General features: G+C 40.0%; 2 protein-coding genes across 2 annotated transcripts in view; one reads left to right on the top strand and one right to left on the bottom strand.

The window, feature by feature from the left end:
* Positions 1-3,858, top strand: part of LOC118883316 (serine/threonine-protein kinase MARK2-like) — a 31,816-nt gene extending 27,958 nt beyond the window's left edge. The window contains exon 2 of the mRNA XM_036830069.1: positions 3,719-3,858. Within this exon, the coding sequence (XP_036685964.1) occupies positions 3,719-3,858 (140 nt within the window). The remainder of the gene's footprint in view (positions 1-3,718) is intronic.
* Positions 3,859-8,130: 4,272 nt separating this feature from the next.
* Positions 8,131-23,831, bottom strand: RGS13 (regulator of G protein signaling 13). Its single transcript, XM_036832281.1, has 4 exons — positions 23,767-23,831; positions 20,471-20,532; positions 8,749-8,915; positions 8,131-8,316 (listed from the first exon to the last, which is right to left on the bottom strand). The coding sequence occupies exons 1-4, from the start codon at positions 23,829-23,831 to the stop codon at positions 8,131-8,133; spliced, it is 480 nt and encodes a 159-aa protein (XP_036688176.1).
* Positions 23,832-25,645: the final 1,814 nt, after the last annotated feature.

Genomic DNA, 25,645 nt, shown 5'->3' with positions numbered 1-25,645 from the left:
AGTTATAGACACAAAAAAGATCAGGAGAGCTCTGGAACCATGAGTGGGAACTGGAAATTATACAGAGAGGCAGTCAGGGCGAGAGGGACAAGAATCAGCCTTGGCATCAGAAAGACCTGGGCTTGGATTGCTGCCTGGTTCCATCAGTTGTTAGGTTTATGACTTCAGGTAAGTAACAGTTTCGTCATCTGAAAAATGGGATGCAGATCACCCACTTTTCAGAGTTACTGAACATGGGTGATGATAATGTATTACGTCTTTAGTGCAATAACTGACAAAGATGGTGAGTGTACATGGGGGTTCTGAAGTGTGGTGGCATTGCACAGTCCCTGTCTGGAGTTCAGGTGGAGATCTCAGACGGGGGGGTAGATGATCGGTGACGCTGCAGTGGGTGAGAGACTGCTCCAGAGAAGTCTAGCAAGCAAGAAGGGCCATGGTGATTTCTTAACATCGTCCTGTTTTCTGAACGGGTACTCATTTCAGAAAACTCAGATTATTCAGTTCAGTTTATCTGAACAATTTCCTTGCCTTTGGAAAGATAGGGAATTACTGAAGACAGTAATATCTTTTAAAATTAAGTCTTTATGGGTTTTTTTTTTCTTAGAATGTGCATCAGAGTGCACATATCAATAACTGTTGCATATTGCATAGAAAGAACTTTCTAAGTTGTCTGTGTTTAGGATGATGACTGACCATCCTTACAAGATAATTTGAATGATGACAATATCTCTTTTGAGATTTATTAAGAAAATCAGTCATTACTCAGTCACAAAAGAGTCTCCTCAATTTCAGAGGCTAATTTTAAGCATGTGACTGAAAGGAGTTGCAATTTTGGTCTTTAATCAGCAAAATCTCATTTGATTTATGGGAAGAGAGGTTATTTCAGAGTCAGAAAGCTCTTAGTTTTAGTCCTGGCTTGGTTTCTTGGTTCCTTGAGTGAACTTGGACAAGTTTTTAATCTCTCTGAAGCTTAGTTTTCTCAAGGTTAAAATGTAGTTAATAATAACTTCTTTGCACATTTATTGTGAGACTTAAATGAGATAAGAAATGCAAAATGACTATCACAGTGCCTGGCACCTAGTAGCTTCCAAGTTTTTTTTTTCTGGAAACAGAACCTCAGTATCTTTTTTCTTTTTCCTCTTCTCAAAGAATAAGCATTGATGACACTTTTCACCAAAGCTTTAAGCTAATAGTAACATTCATTTGTGGCAACTCTAGAAACAAACTGCCACCGTGAGACATAGAAACTGAGTTAGCACGTACAGTCCAATTTTAGGATTAGTTACTTGGGATGTAACTTGTGTATAAATCACCAAAGGGCTGGGGTGCTATCAGACAGCCTTACATCATGAAAGCAGACTATATTTACCTTAACTGTCTTTTATTATTCTTCTCACTAGCAAAGGCCTGTGAGAAAGAACTCAGTTACCATTGCTGCCAGAAAAACACATCCAAGTGTCTAATAATATAGCTAAATACATTATTAATTAGAAGCAGCAAGATGAGCAGTAATCCTGTCAAGAAGTCAAATTATACAGTAGGTTTTCCCGCCTCTTTCTGTGTACCATTCCTTTTACAGGATAAGTTTCAAACTAAGTATGTTTATAGATCTGGCAGATTCCTTTCTTGTATCAAAAAGTTTCCTTTCCTTATTAAGAATGGAAGCTCTCTAATGAAGGGTGTTTATCATTATAAGCACTGCTTATTTACTATCATAGCACTTCTGCATGCGGCTTGTTTCTTCATTTCCCCCTCCTCCCTTCTAGCGATTGTCATCTGAGGCCGCTGCTCCCTGCGTTTACAATACTGCTTCTTCTGTTTCCCCTTATGTATTTCATTTTATTGTTCTCTTGTATCCCATCTACAGATTTCCTCCATTTTGATTCTCACATGCCGTTATTCTCTAAAATCCCATGCTCTGTCTTAATAACTACCTTTTTAGGCTCACGGTGACCTGCCAGGTATAGTGGTCTGGGAGTCTGAATCCATCAACTCACTTACTTCACGCCGTACCTCTGCAGGGCAGTTCCTGTTACCACCTGCTACTGGATTTCTGTTCGCATGCTAGAACCTCACCACTCAACCACCGGCCCATGTGATCTTTGGGTCTCACTACTCTCCTTCTCACATATCGGGGATAAAAATTCATCCTGGTAGGATTGTTTTGAGGCTCAAGTAAAATAGTGAATATCAGTATTTTTCCTGAACTCTGAAGACTTTATTGATTTTTGAAAATGAGTTATTCTTTCTAAGGCGTTCTGCCCATAAAGTGTTAAAATTCGAAAATGCCACTGGTCAAATCCTTTCTATAAACACATTTCTTTATACTTAGATAAATGATCTAAGCCCTAAGTGACGGGTTCCTAATTCTAAGCAAAACTGACCATGACAGTGGTAGGTGCCAGATGTTGGGTGGTGTCTTCAGAAAGTGGCAAATGCTGCTGCATGTATGGCCGATAGATTTTTAAAAAATGACCTCAGATGAGAAAGATGCTGCTTGTGAAAATAACTAAAATACCCTCATGATTTCCTACTTTATTTTCCCTAAATTTCTTGGCCCTAGAGTCTAGATTCTTTCAGCACTTTCTTTCTTTGGCTTTTAGTGTTTCTAATGACATTTTCACTCTCTGCCCACACCTTTCCTCCAGGCTCTCAATCTGAAGATTTAGCCGTTGGTACTGACCGGCCATGGCCGTGGTCCTGAGCCTGGACCTCCTGCTCATTTTTCATCCAGGACAGCGGTGACAGCGTGGGATGCTGCACGGTAAGTACCATGACCTCCAACCTCTCGGCAGGCTTGGCTCCTCTCCTGTCTCCCCCCGCATCATTTTCATAAACATGAGCTGACTACTCAGCATGTGTGTTTCAGTTCCTGGAGTAAACAATGTATTTGCTAACTAAAGAGAGGAGGTTTCATCTTACTACTGGAACTTGGGCATCATTACATCAATCAGTTGCCTGGTAATTCTTCTTTCTAGCAGAAACCTAAGCATCAGCGATGTTTTAAACCAATCTGTACGAGCTTATTAGCAGCAGTAACTAGCGGTGGCTATAATAGTGACCTTCCGCATTAAAACAGTCTGTGTAGGCAATAGCGCTTTACATTTGAATACGTATTTTAATATATTAGGTTATTGTGCATTTTACTTGCCATTTAGCTTGTTTGTGGGAGGCTGTACTTATCGTGGTGAAGGTATGAGAGTCAGAAAGATCTTGGTTCTAGCCGAGAGGCACTGAAAAAGTTATTTAACTTCTCAAAGCCTTGGAGTCCCCAGCCTCGATCAGGGCTGTCAGGAGGGAGGAGCACATGAACTTTGCAGGGAAGCTCCCCTGACGTCTTTCTCCAGTTGTCCACATCCTGCCTCTGCTGCTGTCTATCATGTTAGTTTCTTTTCCTTTCTTTGTAGCACTTGTCATAATCTGATGTGATATTCTTTATTTGGTTACTGTTTTGTTACACAAGATAATGCAAGCTCCGTGCGGGCAGCCATGTCTTCTGCTAGGTTTGTTGGTGCATCTCAGGTTCTCACCTGAGAACCAGGTCGGCATTCAGAAGGTGCTCTGAAACTATTTGTTGAATGAATGAATAATGTATTCAGACAGTTAGCACAATATCCACAGAGGAAAACTCAATAAACGATCATTATCGTTACTGCAAATATCATGATGAGCTTACAACGCGAATTTGAGTCGTTAGTATGTTATTTTTTTCTCTAAGGTTTGATTGAGTGCTTTGGGTTTCTACCCTCTGTTTTGCAGTTTCCCTGTAAGAGCTTCTCTGGTCAGTGGCTCAGCCATGCTAACAGCTCCCAGACCTACACCTCTGCCTCTGTCTGGAGCCCCAAGTACGGCGTGTAGACACTCACGCACAGCAGGTCTCCCCGTCCTGCTCACCTTCCCAGGCTGCCTTTCTCCGCTCACGGCATCTGCACCTGCCCTGATGCTCAGATGAGAAGCTTTGCATCAGCCTCGATCTCTCCCGTATTTCCCTTATCTGACCAGTTCACAGTTTCTCCCTCAGAAATGTCTCTCTTTTCCTCACTTGCCTAGCTCTGACTATCATTGCCTCTCATCTGGACTTTTATGGCACCTAACAGTATGATTAAATTTTATTGACCACAGTACAGACGTGATATGCATTTAAATATACAACAGCCTATGAGGAAGATGTTACTAATGTTATTGTTATTATCATTTTACAGATGAAGAGAAAACACGGTTCAGAGAAGTTAAGCAGTTTCTTAAATTCTCAAAGCTGCTGTTGGATTTGAACCTAGATCTGATTTCAGAGCCTCCACCATCTTTTAAATCTTCCTAATTGCCGCAGAATTTCCCTTCTTGAGCCCTTGTTTCAATCCACACTGCCTTCTCCTTTCCCCTGAATGATCTGTTAATTACTCTTCAAGAATCGTCTTACACAGCATCTCTCCTCCTCTTTCCAAGTTCTCCAGGGTGGAAGTAGATGCTTCTGCTGGGATTCCACAGCACTCTGTACACACGGCAACCTTGGCCGTTATTATTTTGTATTTTAATTATCAGCTCACACATCCTTGAGAGAAGAAACCTCTAATTAATGTCCGTATTTACAATATCTCTACTCAGTAGGAGCTGGGTAGGTTTTTATTAAAGGAATGCTTCTATAAATACTGTTCATTGGGGAATTTAATGCTTGCTCTTTTATTTTTATAGGAATGCTATTCATTTTTTTCTACTAAAATGTAAACTTAGCAGTTGGGAGTAACTGCTTTTTTAAAAAAAATCATTCAACATCTGTTTATTCAGTGGGAAATAGTACTTCAGAATAGCCTGAACAGGCACAGTTTTTTTTTTTTCCTGTATACTTTATTTTATTATTATTTTTTATTGAGGTATAGTTGATTTACTATATTATATTAGTTTTCAGGTGTACAACATAGGGATTCAAAATTTTTATAGATTATACTCCATTTGAAGTTATCTTAAAATATTGGCAGTATTCTCTGTGCTGTTCAATATATCCTTATAGCTTATTATTTTATATACAATAGTTTGTACCTCTTAATACTTGCTTTTTAAACTAACCCCTCCTTCCCCTTTTGGTTTTCTGTTATCAACATAGGGAGATTTTAATAAGAAATCCATTTCCATTTGTCCCCCAAGTTCCCACTCCTGTTTGCTATGTGGTGACCTCTATTTACTCTAATATCTTTGTTCTCTCAGCCTCTTTCTCTGTGCCACCCCGTATGCCTGTATTCTGTTTTCCCCAAGTTTTGCTTTCTGCTAAGCAACAGGTAATGTGTCAGCCCCAGTGTTTCACTGCTCACTTAAAGCTTGAGTTCAGATGCCATTTTTCATCTTTTATGACCATGATGGAAATTTCAGGTCCTAGATATGGGAAAGATATTTTGGGGCAGTAGGATCTTATGATTTTCTTCAAATCACACCCCATTATGTCTTTGAAGAAAGCTTCATACATATCTTTTCTGTAATCATCCTTCCAAAATTGGTAAAAAGTCCTTTGCAGTTGCCAAAACTGTGGTGTGACTGATAAGTTATAAACAGGAAAGTGCTCATCTCTGCCAAGATGCTTGAATCTGAGTTGTATAAATCTCTGTCGCTATCTTTTTTTGGAGAAGATAAGACTTTATTTTTATGAGGAAACAATGAAGGCTTATCTTGTACATCTCCAGAATTTGAAAATGTATATCTAAAAATGGGGAAAAAATCATTAATATATCCAGGTTCTGATATCAGAACTCTAACAATATGTTTTTAATTTATTCATCTGAAAATATAAGGATAAAACAAATATCATGTAAAAATGTGTTAATGTGAATATAACCTTGTAGCCATTTGATAAATACAATCAATTTTTGAATTGTTTTAATAAAATGAAATATTTATTAATTTTTAAAAATCCTAAGAAAAACCAACAGGATTTAAGATAGTAAGTTAAAATAATCTGAAAACTATTTTAACTGTCAGTCACATGAAACACATACTTCCACATAGAGTTCTTGAACAGCACTTTAAGTTTAAATTCTCTGTTCCTAAGTAAAATTTACAACTCCCTCAATTTGTGTTAAACACAGAATAGTTCATTATCCACTTTCCCATGAAAACATCAATTTTTGGAGGAATTCCTCTTCAAAATGAGTCCAAGCTTGAAGGAAATGATGAATACCTTAGTAATGGGATGTAAAGCACACTGCATGTGGCTCATTCCATCAGCTAGCCCCATTTCTTTGCTTTATAGATGAAGAAACTGAGGCCTACTGGTACTAGAGGTACAGAGAGAGACATGCGGGGCGTGAATAGGCGCTAATCCAGTTGCTTGGTCCAAAGCTTTTCGTTTCTTGTCACCATGTGGCACCTTGCTTCCCCAACATGAGGTGAACGTGCTCTGAGGGCTGGGCAGAGGGACTGTATTTGGAAGGTAAAATCAGCACATAAGCAAAACTGAAAATTCTAGACTTATCCTGTGTTGGAGTGCAAGGGGAAAAATAAGTAGCAAAGGATGTTGGTTATTCCATTTATTAGTTACATCAGTGTTTGGCTGATTTAGTATAATTTGCATGAGAAGGGCTCAAGGTGTCCTGAAACCATGTGTCTCGAGGCCATGGATGTATGACCTTTCTGACTTGCCCATGCATATACTCATTTGCTGATGGAGTGAGATGAGGAGACTATTTGAAACACGTGGAAACATTTTTTTTTCTGGCATATTGTGCCTAGGGATCATTATCAAGTTCAGATATCTAAGACTTAAACCTGTATTCTTATACTGGTATTTTTAAAAGAAATAAATTAAATTCAGTGGATTAGATAAAAGTGGACTACTGTGGTAACACCTTCTACAAGTAACTAGAGCCCCCATTAATCAGCTTTATACTTTTTAACAAAAAATGTTCTCTTGCACAGCTAATTCTCTTTCCCAGAAATGAACCCCTAAATATTGATTCTATATTATAATAATTCTTTGTTTAATGAGAATAATTCCAATTAATATTTCTCTTCATGTGATACAGCTTAGGTTTATAGGCATTTTAAAATAGCAACGCTATTTCAGTCAAATTTGAGACCTGAGAAACACTTTTCATACTAAAACTAAAAATCTTGATCAAAAATTTCCTACAGTTAATTCTTTGGAAAAATGATATTAAATATTTTAAGTATCTTATTCTTTATCAAAAGTAAAGAATATTTATCCATTACTAAGGAACATTTATCCTATGCTATGTGCTGAACAAAGCAAGTGAAACAGACATGAGGTCTTTCCTCTGGAATATTCTGACAGATTCCAAGAAGCTTCTATGACAGGGAAGATAAAAACAGTCTTTTACCGGAAAAATTACTTTATCAAGTCTTTGAAAAAAATCACGTATTTATAAAGTTTTTAGTTTATATTTGTATTTATTGATTATCAAGACCATCATGATGGATTCAAATTGTGAGGAAAAAAAACCTCAAAATACAGGAACCAAATTTTCTACCCTATAGCAATATAAGTATGAAAATAAATGAGGAAATTCATACATTTAAATAGCTTAGACTCATTTGGAATTTTTCACATGTAGAAGGTATATGCAATATAGAAGTTCAGTTATGAAAGTAATAGTAGGAAGATTTTACAGGTAAAATATCTCTCAAGAACACATCTTTTTATATGGCTTATGATATAATACAATTGATTATACTTTGAGTACCAAATTTGTCTACTAATTAAAGTTATTACGAGCACTCTGTCTAAAGAGTACATTCACGCTAGAGACAAAACTCATATAACTACAGTTTTTAAAGAACTGATCTGTGCATTATGACAGAAAAATTTCATTAATAAGAAAACATCCATCTAGTTGGATTTCTACAGTAAAAACTTTATCACACTGGTGTCATGAAGAAAGACCTTCCTTCTCCTTATATGTTAAGTGAGCTATGTAGATATGCCATAAATTGTGTTATTCATGTTATAAGAGTTCTGTAGTCCATCCTTTCAAGATCTGTTTCTCTTTGAGAACTAGAAATCAATTTATAGTTTGATTTCTTCTATTTCATTCCTACTCCATTTCTGATTTTTTTTTTTTTTAATGTTAAAAGCACAAAGCCAGGACTTTCAGTATACCATCTTCAACTTAAACTTTTGAGTGGTGGTCAAAAATTGTTGTTGGGTTGAATAGTCTTCAGAAGTTTCTGGTACATTTCTGACTTTAGAAACCTGGGATAGGAATCCCTTTCCATGTGCATATGCACTATTTTTTGAGCCTCTTCAAAACACGTTTGAGTGGGTTCTTGAATATTCTTGATGATGGTTTCTCTTGTCGAACTGTCAATGTTAATCTGAAAAGTGAAATTACATGTAGAACATAAGTAGGCATAATTGAAGATGAAAATGGAATGGAAAGGTTTAATTTTTTTCTTCCTCTCCTTTTCAGTGGAATAGGGTAATTTTGTTTGCAGTTTCATTGGTATCTTAAAAGACTGATAAGAGATAAGCTACTTGCTTTTGAAAAAGTAAACATCCAACTCAACATCCCAGATTTAAAGTCTGGCCTAACTTTCCTACTTAACTGCTGTGTGACACTGAAGAAGTTAAATTAACTTCTCAGATTCTCAGGTTTCTTATCTGTAAAATAAGGTTAACAATACTGACTACATAGCACTATAGGAGGTACTGGATGTAAAGTGCTGGCACATACGTGTGCTTGACAGACACTAACGCTTTCCTGGGGTGTATGATTTCCGGTTGCCGGCATTGTCAGGTGTGGTTACCTCTCTAGGGGACTGTGGCTGGATGTAAGTCCTATAAAGCTTCTTGGCCCTAGAAGTTCTGCTCCTCTGTGAGGCAACTTTCTTATAGGTTTCACACGCCATCCAGAATTTAATATTTTCATCACTGTGCTCCGTCTTTAAGTATGCTGCATAGACTACCGGACCATCTAAAAGTAGAGGAAAAATCAGTTTATTTTCCTGGGTCAGCATCCTAAAAAAATCTGAACAATATGTAATGCAGTTTAAAACTAACATCTGAATCAGAGCTCCCAAATTATTTAACAAGTGAGTATTATATAATGATACACACACACACACACACACCCCCCACATCTCAGTTACATCTGTGCATCTGAAGCATGTTTTGAAAGTGCCAGTTAGTGGTGGGATCATTCCTTCATTCCTTTATTCCCTGTTACTCAGAGCAAAATGCCCACTAGTGTGGCTGGGTCTAGGATGGAATAGGTCACAAGGACCCAGAAACAGGACTTAAATGGCCTCAGTGGGAGAGAGCTCTGATCATGAAACTGACATGAAAAATCTAAAACCTCAATACAAACTGGAGGGTAAGAGCAAGGTTTAGAATCTAAACAGGCAGGTCAGGGTTGAAAGGAAAATGTCCAGACCATGTAGAAGTGATAAACTGATCAGGCTGTATAGCCCGGGGTGTTTCTCGTATGCAATTAGAGCAGGAGAACATGGGTAATGAACAATTCAACTTCATATCCATGGTTTATGGTTCACAGCAGAAATGAAGGACGAGGCAGGGAATGGAATTCGGACAGGGTGTTGGAAACTGCCTCAAAATCCAGGACGGGACCGTGAGGATGTGCAGAACAACCATTAAGTGACGCTTGATGCCAGAGACGGTCATCCTCAGCTCTGGTCTTTGCTGAAGTGGGAAGATAGGGGCAAACGTGTGGGAGGAAGTTCCCCGATTGAGCCACTATTTTGTGGGCACCAGTGTTTGAAGAAGAGGGTTAAGTGAGTTTTCACACATCTGACACATTAATCAGAATCTTTGGGGGGATCAAGTATTCTCAAGATTCAAGATGAACCCTCTGAGAAAAATATTAAACTTCTTTTGGTGACTACGAAGTCTCTTGGCATATCTGAGAAATTGAATTGCTAAATGATAAGACAATGTAACTTTCCAATGATAGTGACAGAAATGTGTATGTAGGTGCATTGAACACGTGATGAAACATAGGATTTTGACTGACAATATCTTAGTATTGTTAACTGTTACAAGAAATAATAGTAATCAGAGGGAATAGCAATGGTGAGTAAAATCATATTTTCCTAGGTCTTCACATTAGAGATTGGATCTAATGAGTTTCCTAGCACCGGAAAGCCAGGCTCCTTGACTCCTTGGCTTCTACTGCTCTGCCAGCACTGATACAAACATAAAGACAACAATTAAGGTATTTTGTATTCAAGAGAAAAACTCAAACAGAGGCAGATTCTAATAACACCTTCTAAGGAGGTATTAGGGTTGGGGAAAGCTGGCGATCTGCAAGAAATGTGCTATCCTAGGAAGACACAAAATTAGAGCTTGGTTCATTAGTATCATGGGAGCAAGGGTAGCCTTCGCGACATTGGGTGGGAGAGGGTTCAAAAGAAGCATTGTTTGAATTGAGAGGACAGACTAGATGTGGGTAGGGCTTGTGTAAAAATGTAACAAGGAAAGGATATGGATTTGGTATTTCTACCCAATGGGGGAATATATTTTACCTTACACTTAAAACAAGAAGTTTGTTTTCACAGCAATTCACTTTAAGATGTGCCTCACCTCATCACAGACACAGAAAGCTGGGGTCAGAGAATACAGATGTAGCAATTGGTATTCCTATTAGAGAAACAGCTGAATGGGTAGGCAAACCAAAAAACAAAACAAATCAAAACAGAAAGCCATTTCTGGCGTAACAAGTGAAGCTGGAAGCCAATAATTTGCAGTGTGTATTGAAAGAACTAGAATCCTATTTAAGAAAATAAAAAGCAATTTTTTATACTTTGTACTTAGAGAAATTTTGACTGAGTGCTTCATTAGGAACAGAAAATAAGGCTCCTAAAATAAATGAGTTATGGAATAGGAAAAGAAACAAGCTACCAGACGAAATCTACAGATCCTGGAATGAGACTTAGCCACCAGGCTGCTTGCATGGGTTAAGCGGATGGGGTAGGGAGCAGGTTGGGGGATAATTTGGAAACCAGTGTTAGATTACATGTTACAGTATTCCGAATTTGTGTTTATATTTATGTTTAGCTTAACTGTATAGTAAAATGTTTAGGGATTCTTATTCTAGAAGCTGCCTGCATCTGTATCTGCCTTCTTTAACTTCCCTCCTGATTGAGTGGAGGAAGGGTCTTTTGGGGCTGGCCGAATGGTTCAACAGTTCTCAACATTCCCAAGTCCTCTGCTGATGAACCCATCCGTGTGTTGCCACATATATTTTTATATAGATACCCAATGTGGTAGACGGTGGTATTGTTCTCAGTTATTCCTGCCCTTCTTGGAGGAGGATTGTACTTTCATGTCCCACTTATTTCAGCCTTGCTCATTGGACTTGTGTCAGCCAATGACACCCATGCACAGTGTCACGTGCAGGTCAGGCAGAAGGCTTCAGGAGGACTATCAGGGGGTTCTGCCATTGCTCCCCACCCCTCCAAAAAAATTACGTGAGAAGGACACATTCCGGAAGAGCTGCTCCTGTAGTCTGAAGGCCAGAATAAAGACCTGCAACAGAGCTATAGTTGACCCAGTCATTGTGTAGCATGAACAAGAAATGCACCTTTCTTGTAGATTAGTGAGATTTTAGTACCACGTATTACTGTATCATATCCTAGTGAAAGCTGACCTGGACCACTTGAACTTGTCTGATATTACTGATAGGACTCTGGTGTGGAGAACAAGTAGCTCACATGACTGGCATGTTTTATAGAATTTTATCTTCATTAGGCTAATTTTTATGTAAGTTAAGCAGCTGAAAATATTTGTACAAAAGTGTTCCAGGGGGACTTCCCTGGTGGCGCAGTGGTTAAGAATCCGCCTGCCAATGCAGGGGATTCGGGTTCGAGCCCTGGTCTGGGATGATCCCACATGCTGCAGAGCAACTAAGCCCGTGTGCCACAACTACTGAGTCTGCGCTCTAGAGCCCGCGAGCCACAGCTATTGAGCCCACGTGCCACAACTACTGAAGCCCCCGCGCCTAGAGCCCGTGCTCCGCAACAAGAGAAGGCACCGCAATGAGAAGCCCGCGCACCGCAAGGAAGAGTAGCGCCCGCTCGCCGCAACTAGAGAAAGCCCGTGCATAGCAACGAAGACACAACACAGCCAAAATAAATTAATTAATTAAATAAATTATAAGAAAAAGAAAGTGTTCCAGGAATCCGAGCAGTTATTAAAATCAGAACTGAATTGCTCACTGTAGAATTTCTGTTGACTCATACAACAAGGGGATTACAAGGTGGGAAAGCCTTTTCCAAATTAGGCGATGCAGCCCAGTGTGGCCCGTTCTGAGGTTTTAAATGATGCTCCTTTCTGAGCACTAACGCTCCAGAGACCATGATTCTGCTTGAGCAGAGTAATAGGGATAAACAGGAGAACTGCTCATTAAACTGAGAAGATGGAAGAACTAGCTTTATGTCACACATAGTGTACGCTTTTTCCTTGAAGAATGAGAGTGGTGCCTTTGGGACTCCCTAGTGTGTTCTTACAAATTAGTCACTGAAATTAGTATTTCTGTGACACACAAGGTGACACATGCTGGTATCTTGATGTAAATAGAAAGGAAACATGACATTCCTCTTGTCTGAGTCAGAATGGTGGCCCATCTATTCCAGGATTGTTTTCTGCAAGGCAGCAAGGCTCATGGCATGCATTAAATCCTAAAAATGGTCTGTGTGGCAGTCTGCCACCAGAAAAGTGTCTAAAACTGTGTTAAATCCATTTTATTTTTAATATGTACCACTGGGGAAAATGAATTCCATAATTCTACCAGCCTCTGTGTGAAGTTTTAAAATAAGTCTGTTTTATTGAAATTCTCTGGTTTGGCTTGTATGATATTAATCATTTCTGGTTTTTCTCCTAACTTCTCTTTGCTGTATTATTATAAAAGCAACTTAAATACAGAAATTTGTTAACAACTTGATATTATTTCCTTTCACTCTTTCAGTCCTTTGTTCATGTTTAACTTTCTACCTAAACAGTATTCATTCGTCTTCACAAATACAGACACACTCTCAAATTACCTTACTGGCATTATACAATGAAAGCAATTTTGTATCACTCTTTCATACTTAATATGGTGTAGCAAACACTTTCTCTTATTTACTCTTTTTTTCCCTCCTGTTTACTCTTAAAGGTCATGTAATAGTCCATTGCAGGACTACTACACTGTATTATATTTAGCCGTGCTACCATTATCGAATATTTAGATTATTACCCCTTTATATGTTATGACGTATTCTACATTGACCATTTTGGTTTATAAATCTTTGCATCTCTAATTATTTCCCTAGAATTAAAAGAGTAGAATTACTAGATTGATGATGTAATATTTTTGGAGACTCTTGATACCTATTGTAAAATTGCTTTCAGAAATATTTCATTGTTTTTCATTAGTAATAGCAGTGTTGACATGTCTACACACTCCTTCCTTCCCAATCAGATTGGGTAAAACCAGTGACTTGTAATTATTTAAATTTGTGTTTTAAAAATATTAATGCTTAAACATTTTTTCTTTATTCCAGACCATTTCTTTTCTTTCTGTGAATTTCAAATTTTTTGTCCATTTTTCTTTTGCGTTGTTACTGTTTTCTTGAATTTCCAGGTCTCTTTGTATATTAAAGACACTATCTGTTTTATTTATGGCATTATCTTCTGTTTTACTTTTACATGTTATTTTTGTTTATGATTTGGGGGGAATATTTGTAAAATATCTAATCTGAAAAAGCCTAAGTTCATCCATCTGATCTGCTTTCAATCTTTTCTTCACTCTTATTAGAGAAACTTCTGTAAAACAAAAATCTGGCCATGGCCCTTTATTTATAGCCTTCAGCCTTTCCCATTGCTCTAATGGTAAAACCCCTACCTCCCGGCAGTGGCTGCAGGGCCCATGAGGATACCGCACTGTCTGCCTCTCCAGCCTCATCCTGTCATGCCTGAACACCGTCCTGATTTGCGCCTTGCTCCTCCCGGCCAGGTGGTGTGTTACTGCCATGCTGCTGTATATGCAGTTCCTTCTGTGTGGCGGGCTTCAGACCCTGATCTAAGACTCAGGTTTGGTATCTCAGTTTCTGAAGAAAATCTCTCCGAAGCCCCTGTCCCCACAGCAGGTTAGATAAGTGCTTCCTGTCAGTTGACAAGCAGCACCTAGTCCACACTTATTTTCCTTCTCATTGTATCTCCCTCTGTACCACAGTCTGTTCTGTGTGTTGATTTATTTCTCTTACTCTCCCCTCGCCTGCCAGCCCTTTGAGAACGAGCACTGCAGTCACTCACCTTTGCATGCCCCACACCTACGTGCTGCCTGACGGGTAACGGGTACCCAGTAAAGAAATGTTTGTCAATCCAGGCTTTTGGATCCCTCGTGCTTCTGTATTTTAAAGAGACTCTCTGTAGGTTTTGAAAAGTAAAGAGGCAGGCTCTAATTATTCAGCATCCAGGAAGCACCAAAGACCAGAGGATTATAGTTGTTACTTTTTGGTTTCTTGAGAGCGAGACAGAAAATGTACTAACTGAACACTGAGGTCTACAAAAGGCCAGGTTTGTTGTTGTTCTGTTGTTTTCCCTGCAAGGTGAGGACATGCCTGAGAAGTTAAAGAAGACGAAAGTGCTAGCGGGAAAGGTGAGGCATGGCAGCGTGGGGAGTAAGAGGGATGGCGAGGGGAACCATGGCAACAGCTGTGGGTAGCAGCGCTGAGAATAAAGGGTGGTGTAGGGAGCTGCCAATCCCCAGTGAGCAGCACAGAATCTCACAGATGAGGAGAGCCGAGGGAACACAGAGGAGGGGACAACAACATCCGTCAGTGACTTGTAGTGTGCACTCTCTTCCGTGATGCAGCTGCTCCGTGGTGTGGAGCAGCCCCGGTGCCTTCAGCACTATGATCATCCTACACTTCCCATCTGGCATTTCCAAGGCTGTCCACGGTGACTGTGATCACTGAGAAAGGGAGGGAAGCGTTCAGTACACTTAAGGATGATTTTGGCCAAAATTAAGATTGATGCAAATTCTGGGATTCAGAACCCTTGCCGATCCAGAAGGGCTTAACTGTACGTCTGCTCTTGTGTCTGTGCCGGAGTGCACACAACAGGCCATGGAAGAATACACAATTGTGCTTTCTCACTTGAAATCATCACTGCAAATTTTAAAATGGGCACTCAGCATTACCCTGTCATCCTACCATCCTCCCCTAATATCGTGGCTCTCCAACTCTCCAGAAACTATTTCCTATCCCGTCCTTTCACAATGCCAACTCTTCCTCTCCTCAGCTGCTGATGACCCTGCTTCAAACTTAGCTGAGAACACAGGTTTGATTAGGTGGAGATTCCCTCACCTTCTCTCCACCAAATCAACCAACCTACCTCCACTGGTACCTGCCCTTTTCTGACTCTCCTCTTGAGAGGAAAGGATCCCAGTTGCTTTTTGGGTGGGCCAAACAGTTCATTTGTGGCTCCCACCTGATTTTGCTTTCCCTGTTGCCTTGCACTTCTCCTTTGCTCTTAAAGTCGCCGCCACTCTCTTCTGTGTCATCCGCTTCTTCCTCTCTAGTGGTTGCCATCGTCTGCAAATATGCTGCTTTATTTCCCAAGTAAAACCAATAACAACTACTGACTCTTTACGCCCAGCGTGGACTGCATTCACGCTTCCTTCCAGCGTCTGGGCTTTTCTCTAATGAACTTCACAGCAAAATTTATGTAAATAATTCCCTGTATCATCTGCCTTGCTTCCTCTTGTCCAATCCATCTCCACCTTGCCCCCAAGGCTGCTCTTACCTCAGCACAATTGACTTCATGTTGCCACACCTAATGGTCGCTGTTCCTTCCACATCTTACCTGACTTCCCAGCAGCCTTAGACACAGTGCACACCTCCCTTCCTGAAACGCTCTCTTCTTTGCCTCCCGTGATGATATGCTGTCCTGGTTATTCTTCACTCACTTGATGCTCCTTTAACATCTCCTTCACAGACTCCTTCTGTTCTCTGGATATGGAAATATTGGTGTGCATCTAAGCTCCACGTCTGGATCTCTGCTTGCCTCCCTCTGAACTGTCCCTCTAAGTGAGCTCACAGGGCCTCCGCTTCGATTAGCATCTATATGCTAATTACTCCAGGTTTTGTCTTCCCTACTGAGTTCCAGTCTTAACTGGTTTATTGAAATAGCCTTCTAACTAGTCTCTCTGCTTCTTTTCTTCAGAAGAGAACTAGCGCGTACTTTTATTGATTTTTTCTTTTATTGACTTACGATATTAGTGTCAGGGATACAACATAGTGATTTGATATTTTTATAGATCATACTCCATATAAAGTTATCATAAAACATTGGCAGTATTCCCTGTACTGTACATTACATCCTTGGGTCTTATGTGTCTTATACCTAGTAGTTTGTATCTCTTAATCTCCTCCCCTCCCTTGCCCTTCCCCATCCTCAGAGGGTATTTCTCAAAGCACATTAATGCTTGTTACTTTGCATTTAAGGTCGTTCATGTGGCCTATAAGGCCCTGTGCTCCTGTTATGCTGAATTTCTTCCGGTTAATTGAAGACACTAACCTCATTCATATCTCAGGGTCTTCTGAACATGGTTTTCCTCTGCTTGGGCCGCTCTGCCCCCAGACCCCAGTATGGCTGGCCGCTTCTCATCATTCAGTTCTTAGCTCAAATTTTACACCTTCCGACAGTTTGTCTCTAATCATCCTGTTGAATTTCCCTCTTACTCCTGTCTTTCTTTGTCATACGACCTGGTTTTATTTTCTTCAAAGCACTTATTCCGTTGTGGAATTAATGAAGCTATTAGTTGGCTTTCCTGTTTGTCTCTCTCCTCCCTCTAGAGGGTGCACACGGGCTGAGCACAGTGACCCTCTAGGCCTCTTTCAATGTACTGTCCAGTGCCAGGAAAGTCAGCCAGACACGTGGAAGGATTGAATGACTCATCCAAGGGCATTAGTTGCCGTTTTAAACTTTTTTTATTTATATTAAGCATACTTTACTCGAATATTAGTGGGAAACCTCTATCCTCATCTTTTGAGATTTGGCCAAAAAATATTATTTATGTATGAGCCTTCTGCATTCTTTTCTGGCATTCTTTTCTGATATTTTAATCAAAATCAAAAATAAAATGTTGATTAATCAGAGTTTTGATTTTAATTATTTTTTAGTCTTGACCTTTCCAGTTTGTAGAGTCCTCAGCTTTTAGGTGATCATTGGTCTTCCCTGGTATCGCAGTGGTTAAGAATCCGCCTGCCAATGCAGGGGACACGGGTTCGAGCCCTGGTCCGGGAAGATCCCACATGCCGTGGAGCAACTAAGCCCGTACACCACAACTACTGAGCCTGTGCTCTAGAGCCCGCGAGCCACAACTACTGAGCCCACACGCCACAACTCCTGAAGCCCACATGCCTAGAGCCCATGCTCTGCAACAAGAGAAGCCGCCGCAATGAGAAGCCCACGCACCGCAACAAAGAGTAGCCCCCCCTCGCAGCAACGAAGACCCTATGCAGCCAAAAATAAAATTAAAAAAAAAAAAGTTATTACTACTTTTATGCCCATTTGAAAATAATTTTTTTCCTAAAATCTTGGATGTTTGGAAACTTGAAGGACTTTCTATCATCTGTAAACTTGGAACTTCTGCAGGGTACTTTCTCTTTAATTCATTGTGGAGATTTTTTAATGAGACCAGTCTTCACACCAAATTCCGAGGAATACTACACACTACATTTCTTCATTGAAAGAAGCAGTCATTTGTCTTTACTGTACTTCCTTCTTTTAAAACCGTTTCCTGTTTGCTTTCAGTCAGAAAGCAAAGTACTTACAGTCAGAACTCTTTATCATTTTACAACAATCTGAGTCATTTAAGTCCCAGCTCAAAATTTGCCTTTTGTGAGAATCTTTGCCATGTGGGTTTCTGAACTACATATTCTTAGAAATTGTTTTTTAATTTGTGTGGAGGCATCTGTGTGTCTTAGCTAGAGGATGAGTTTTACTCCTGTGCTTGGTTAATGTAAACGCAGTCTATTCTCTGGCACATTTAATGTTTGTATTCTTAGTTTTATCTTTCTGATTGCATGTCCCATAGAATGATTTGTTTTATCACCTTTTTATTACATGATTGTTGAATTCTTACATGAATTTCACAGTAATTCACTTTCTGGTAAGATTAGTACCCTGTTTTTGGTGATTTTTGTGAAGAGCAGTATGCTGTCTTCCTGTCCTCATCTTTTCTTTAGACTTTACTTATTCTTATGATGCTAGATCTCTAAATTGCTAATTCTAGCCAAGATCCCACTTGAAAATTTTTTCTGAGTAATTAACTTTATTCACTCAGTTTATGAGGCTGCCAGGATTGGCACAGAAACTTACACAATAAGAGTTTTGACCTAAACTCTTACACAATGGCGTTTTGATCTTTTCTTACTAATATTTGTCTTGTATTTATTCATTGAACATTTACTGCATGCCCATTAGGTACAAAGCACAATTTCGGCCTCTGGGAGGTAAGATGAAAGGTGGATGAGAAGTGATCTGTGCTCTCAGGGAATTTACAATCTAGTGAGAATGCAGCTGCGGAAAAAAACCCAGTACACAAAATTGCCATAATTAGAAGCAAAGTAAATAATGATACTATCAAATAGAAGAGAGAGAGAAAAATATTTCCAGGAGGTTTCCAAGAGGAGAAAGTGGGACTTGAATTTTACCTTTAAGGATGGGCAGAGGAGACAGAGAGGCAAAAGCCTGGACCAGGAGTGTTGGGCCTGTAGAAGATAGAGCAGGCATCACAGGGGCAGAAGGGCATGTCACGTGTAGGGACAGAGCTGGAGGTAAGTGTTAGGAAGTGCGTTGGGTTAGGTATAGAGTCCTGCAAACCAAGTTGGAGACTTTGGACTTTTGGGTGGGCAGCAGAGAAAAAGGAATGCTATTCAAGACAAGCACTTTATTTCTAAGAGAAATAACTCTCAGTCATTGTGTGTCTCCTCTGTACCAGGCATTGAGCGAGGGGGTGTATATTTAACCTGCACAGTGATGCTGAAAGGATACATGATACTATGCCGTTTTGCAGATGAAGAATAATAAACTCCAAGAGGGAGATTAATCTGGCAGTGCTGCACAATATGGATTACTGGGGGTTGGGACGAACTCTGAATTATTAACAGAGGATCAGTCAGGATAGCCAACTGAGCATACACTTTAGTCTCTTCCTCCTATACCAATATCCTAAAATTGACCAAAAGGATACATATCTTAAAATTTGCAGTCATGCTGGCAAACCGGATCACAAACTATGAGGTACACCTGAAAAGTGAGAGGCGGGGACGGTGGCGTCAGAGAAAGAAAGCGTGGCCTTCAGTGCCCACTGGGAAGGGCTGCTACCTGAGGTGGGCCCTCAGGTGGTGACAGAGCCTGGAGCTGTGTGTCCCAGCACTGTGGGTGCCGTGGAATAAGAGCCAGGCCGGCTGGCTAAGGTGTTTCAGTAGGAGTAGCCAGGGGTCCGCACCTGTGCCATGGCCCTCCAGGCCAGGTGGCGACAGCTGTCTTTGAACCGGGGTGGGGGTGGGGGGTGGGGGTGGGGCCCTTGAGTCGAGAAGAGCAGGCAGCACCCCAGAAACATGGCGAGCCTTGGGCGACGGGAAGCACCCTGCCCAGAATAACTGCTGGCACCCCTGCCAATTTAAACCTGGGGTATCACAGCTAACTCCCCTCCCACAGTCAATAGATGTAAACAGATTAAACGTTCACAGAGAGGCTAACAGGGAATCTCAAATTAAAAAAGGTCTAGAGCAAGTCATTAGCAGACATTTGAGGGGAACAAACTGCATTTTGAAAGAAGTACCAAGTTCAGCAAACAGGAATTTTCTTTGAGTGTGCCCTAATTTTTCTCTGTACCTGTCTTCTGGTGTTTATCATTTCCTACAGCCTCCCAATTTCCTACCCCAGACACAGTTGACTGCTCCTTCGTATGTCTTGTGTTGAGCCTCTGACTTTATCTTCCTCACATCCACTGCTATCATCTTCCATTTATACCATCTGAATTCTGACACATACGTAACTAAATATGGACTTATATGAAGTCCCACTTAAATCAGACACTGATAAAGTTAGAAGCAAACTTTGAGGATTTTTAGAATATCAAAACTCAAATTTATTCTTACTTCTCAAGGCACTAAGAAGAGGAAGTTGTTAGTTTTTTTTAAATTATAACTTTAGAAAGCTACAGGAAGGCAGTGTATTTCAGTATGTGTTACTACTTAAACATATTTTCCAAGGGATTTTACACATATACTTGTGAAGAATAAATATTCACAATGACTAATCTTGCTTTAATTAACACCAAAGAAAATAATACTGGTTGACATGGCAAACTATTTTCAGGTTTCTTTTTTTAACTTTGGCAGTTGCCGTTTAGAAGGCTATGAGAAGAGCAGCAAGCATACATCATCAAGTTCCCTCATTTTCCTCCAAGAATAAAACTGACTAGTTATTAAAAAATGATATGTACATGATACTCACATTTCGTAGCCATCAACTTTTCAAAAGACTGGGCCCACTGTAATGCTTCCTCCAAAGTAAGGCTTTGAAAAGAAACAAAAGGTGCTCATTGCACTAAAATATTCTCAAGCTTTTTCTGAACTAAATAGAAATATGCTATCTTGAAAATAATGCCAAGATATAGTTATACTCTATTTGTGTGTAGTTTGGGATGGAAATTTATTTCCCAGTGATCTTTTAAGTTTTATTTTTACTTTCTAAGTGATTAGAATTATAAAAATATAAAAGTAGAAAAAACATGAAAATCTGATAAAATAAATTTAAAAAGATAAAGAACCAGAGTTTTACAATCTCTGTGGCCCAGATTACCATTGTTAATATTTTGATGTATTTCTTTTTAGTTTTTTGGTTGTATGCATGTTTGTGTGCTTTTAACCAAGAAGTAATCATTCTCTGCATATGTGTGTGTGCATACTTTATATGTGTGTGGGGTGTGTATATACATGTATATGTACACACAAGTTTATATATACCCTTTTAATAAGCCTTTTATGTCTTCACAATTTATAGTGTTATAATTTATAATTGTAAATTTATTTATTTACTTTTTTGATTAAGGAAATATTTATTCTTTTATCTCTAGATGAGTAATTGTAAATTTATAATCACTGGGAGTCAGTATCATTTATAGTGACCATGAAGTATTCTACAAGGGGGCATTCCATAGTTTACATAATTATTCTCAATGAGTGTTTTGATCATTTCTAATTTTTCACCAATAAAAACAAATAAAACCCAGCTGTCATTGAGGCTTGCCATGCCAGCGGTCAAGGTAATTCCTTAAGAGATTAACAGAAGTAGAATCAATGCTTCTAAAAGGGTTACACGTTGTATGCTGCTGCCACCAGCCATGTGTTTGCTCATTTATCTATTAGACTCTTAGAGTTTATCCACAAAACCTATTGGCATGCATAACTTTGTATTTATTATGTATAAATATTTTCTTGGTCAGTTATTTGCTATATATTTTTTTACCTTGACGGTTTTAGTTTTTATCATTGTGAATAATATGTCAAGTTACATTTGACCTAAACAGTATGAAAAAGGCTATTTACCATTTTGAAAATATCTGTGGAAGATACTGGCTTCGAGACTTCATTTCTTTCATTTTGGTGGGCTTTTTGAGGTGAATTGGTAAGCGACTGTTCTTCAGAATCACTTTCTTTCCCTCCTTTAAAATACTCAGTGCGTTCATTGCCATTCAGTTTATGATACTTTCTTACTTTTCCTATTTTTAATAACCACATCTAATCAAAAGCCACTGTAGATACAAGCAAGCACTGCCCATTGGCTATCACCTGGTGTAGTTAGCTCAGTACTCAGTGTTGAGGGGACAGCCGCCGGCATTAGCAGGTACTTAACACAGTGAAAGAAGATTAGTTAAAGAGGTTAAAAAGTAACCTGGGACATAGAAAAATATTGGGAGTCCTAAAAAGGTCAAATATCCTTTGTTTTCTGAAAGTTCAGGTGGTACTTGCTAGTTCTAGATGGAATGTTTGCTTCAGCACTGAGGCTTAACAGCGCACTGCCGTTGAGATTGCTTTCAGCACACATTTCCATGAAACCGTGTCAGACTCGTTGTTCCTTTCTCATATTAGAACTTTAAAAACAGAAACCTAAAATCACCTTTTCCAGTCCAGCAAAACGAAAAGTGCTTGGCAAGGTGTCCTGCAGACCTAAGTGTCATATAGGAAAGAAGAAAAGCTACAGTGTGAGAGGAGATACCGTCACTGTCCTGGGTTAGCTCAAAGTTTGGTGTTGGTGATTGTTGGCAAGGGAGTACCTGTGCCTCTAAGGGTCATGAGTTTATGGAGATGCATCGTGATTGGGCTAATTATGGTTGGGGGTGAAGCTGTGAAGTAAAATTTAGTTTTGGTTTAATCCCATTTCTGCTTGTAATTTTTTCTGAGTATTTCACCAGTTTCATGCTGTCCCGTGGCTACCGGTTTCCCTTAGGGTAACTCTAAACACCTTTGTCCCCTCATCCCCTGGAGTTTCTAATAACAGACTCCACTTTTGCGTCCCCTCCTTTCTTCTGGACAGAGAGAGAGCAGGTACCAAACAGATACGGGAGCACTCTGAGACATCGCAGCATTGTGGAGAGAGGAACGAGGAGTGTTTGGAGTCTGACAGTCCTGGGTTCTGATTCCTGTGCTGGACTTAATAGCTTTTGGTCTAACTTAAAATCTCCAAGCTTCAGTTTTATTATCCAGAAAGTTACCCCAAAAATTAAGTTAGGTCAGGAACATAAAGCACTTATCAAGTGACTGTTATCTCCTGGTTGGTGAGGAATGTGAATTCTCTTTCCTTGGCCTTCGCCGGCCCTGACGGTGGGTGTCAGGGCAGGTAGAAGGAAGGCAAGCGTTGATGTGATGCTCTATGGGAATCATCAGCAGAAGAGAAGGAAGCTCTTCCCAAACCAGCCTTCTCGCCTTCCTTCTCCCACGGGCCTGGGCAGTTCAGCAGCCTCAGCTGGTCAGTTGAAATGCTGAGCTTTGGGTCTTCCTGTCTCTCCCACCCACCACTGGAGCCTCCGCATCCTCCAGACACACAGTAGCTGGTTAGCGTTTTTGGATATTTGGAAACCTCAGGGCGGGAGCCTGCACACCAGGAGCTCCGACTGTAGCAGGGATGTGTGGCCGCGACTGAGTCTCCACGCAGACGAGGTCAGGCTCTCAGGTTAGCCCAACAGGGATCCTCGGCCTGGGGATTCTTCAAGGTGAGCAAATCCAGTCAAACGGTTTGTTACCCTCCTCAGGCATTCCGCTTTCCGTTTTAGTATAGCCACTGGCCCCATCTGAATGGCTTCATTCTGAGTTATGGCAAAATGTAGAAGAGACCTGGGAGCTTGGTGAGCATTCGCTTACCCCTCCAGTCTCACCTCTTGCAACCACGGATGAAGGTCTGGCACTTTGTAGATAGAGGGTTTGAACCATGTAAATATTTTGGATCAAAGAATCTCATTTTAACATATAAAATTTTAACAATATAAGACTTTAAAAAAACCTAAGAATATTTGTTCATAAAAGACTCTCTAAAAACATTAAACTTGCTGAATTCTCAAGTGTAAACCATGAATAATGAAAACGGAACCTTAGTGTAACGCATGATTGCCCTTCTAGTGGAATTACTCATGTGTAAATGCAAATTTTACTTTCTGAGCAAAATATATTAAGACAGCAGTTGAATAAACATACACCTACTTATCATGTGATAAATATACATTATAATGGTAATAGAATTTACATGCTACTTACTTTGAAGGAGGCCTCTTAGAGTCATCTCTGCACATCTTACAGATCCAACAATTCCGCCTGCTCATTTTTCTAAAGAAACGCAGCATATACTTAGTATAATCTAGTGATTTAAAATGATTATATATTAGAGTCAACTTCTAAAGAACAGACAAAGTTATAAATCATACAGAAATAAGGATGGGTTCTTGAAGTTAATGGAGCACAGCCACTGGTGGGGATGGGAAGGAGGGAAGAGAATAAAATGACTCATCTCATAAATATTTTATAGGGATATAGGTGCTTTGAGTTGTGATTTTAGAACTCATCTGGCCCACCTGTTCTCTAATAACAGCTTTCAAAAAATACAGCTGTCTGAAAAAGATCTTTCCACGTAGGAACTCCCAGCAATGAATTCACCAACTCCCAAGTCTTCCCACTTTGGATAACTCTTATTTATAGAAAGCTCTCTCAATATACTGAACAAGAATTGGCCTCTTTGTAATTAACCAAACAAAATAGTGTAAACAGCCAAATAAAAAAATAAGCCTTTTTAAGGGCGAATTCTGAGTGGAGTGTTGCTTACCTGGCTTTCCCCACTCTGGTCAGTGTAACTTTGACTTTAAAATTCAGGTAGAGGTTAGTCAGCCCAGGCTTTATCGACAATGTATGGCATAGAAGGTTTTTAACTCAAGACTTTGAGAAAAAAACTCAAACATTTGTTAAAAACGATTAAATCCACACTTTACAATGAGAGCCGGAAATACTTTGCTAAATATATATTCACACTTATCTGCAATGAGTTATTCAGGATAAGGAGTGAGTTTTATATCAGTCTTTATTGGCTCATGGGAAACATCTGTTGAACACTTGTTATGTACCAGGTTCTGGCTGCCGGGGGTCTACATAGGTCCTGTCTTTCCTCTTCCCATCCTCACTAACAAGCAGTGAATATTCACGTGGTGGGGACTTTGCAACAGGAAGTACAGGGGCCCATGAGTACACATGGGAGGAGAACCTAACCGGACCCGGGGGTGGTTAGAGAAGGCATCCCGGTAAAGCAGTAGCTGAGCTAGAACTACAGGGTGTGCAGGAATGTGCTGAGTGAAGGAGAGAGGCAGCTTGGGCCCAGGTCAGGAGGCAATGGGTCGAGTCCTCATTGAGGAAATGAAAGGGATGTGGTCACTACATGAGTCCAGAGTATGGCAGGGAGAGAGCTCGGAGAGAAGGGCTCCAAAGTGTTCACTGCAGCGAGAATGTGGCGGGAGGCGAAGCCATAAGGGTAGAGGCAGAAGTCAAGCACGATAGGCCTTACACACCATCAGTTTCATAGTAAGAAGCTGAAAAATCATTGAAGGTTTCAAAATATGGAATAGACGTGTTAGCATTTGAAACTGGTTTTGTAGTAGAATGGATTGTAGGGTGGCCGGGGTGGAATGAGGGAGACCAGTTAGGAGGTGACTGAAGGAGTCCAGGTGAGGGATGTTACAAGCTTCGGTGAGGAAGGTGGCAGTAGCAGTGGCGGGAAGGGGATAGATTTCAGATGTTTTAGCGGAGGAACTATCCGAACTTGTTGATGTATTGACTCTACCCGGTGGGAGAAGGAAAGGAAACAAGTTCAGGTAGAAGAAATTCAGCCTCAAGGTAAACATGGGCAGTTTTCATAAAACATATAAGAGAAGCCAAAAGAAAAGATGAGATGGTCCAGGAGACAGTATAAAACAAGAAAAGCGGGTGGCTCAAGACAGATGAATGAACACACACGTTTAAGAGAGAGACTGAGAAAGAGGGCCCTGCAGGAGGAAAATCAGAATAAGATGCTATGACAGAAACCAAGGGAGGAGTTATCAAAAGGAAAAAAAAAAATGGCTAATTGAATGTTAGGACCTGGGTAGAGATTAAG

This window comes from Balaenoptera musculus, chromosome 1 (genome assembly GCF_009873245.2).
Source record: "Balaenoptera musculus isolate JJ_BM4_2016_0621 chromosome 1, mBalMus1.pri.v3, whole genome shotgun sequence".
In the NCBI taxonomy this organism is placed as follows: domain Eukaryota; kingdom Metazoa; phylum Chordata; class Mammalia; order Artiodactyla; family Balaenopteridae; genus Balaenoptera; species Balaenoptera musculus.
This window is presented reverse-complemented; position numbering and strand designations above follow the sequence as displayed.

Coding starts and splice junctions, on each gene's coding strand:
- RGS13 (XM_036832281.1), bottom strand. CDS start 23,831: ATGAGCAGGCGGAATTGTTGGATCTGTAAGATGTGCAGAGATGACTCT. Junction 8,916..20,470: donor AAAGTTGATGGCTACGAAAT/GTGAGTATCATG, acceptor CTCTACTTTTAG/ATGGTCCGGTAGTCTATGCA. Junction 8,317..8,748: donor AGCCACAGTCCCCTAGAGAG/GTAACCACACCT, acceptor TTCACTTTTCAG/ATTAACATTGACAGTTCGAC.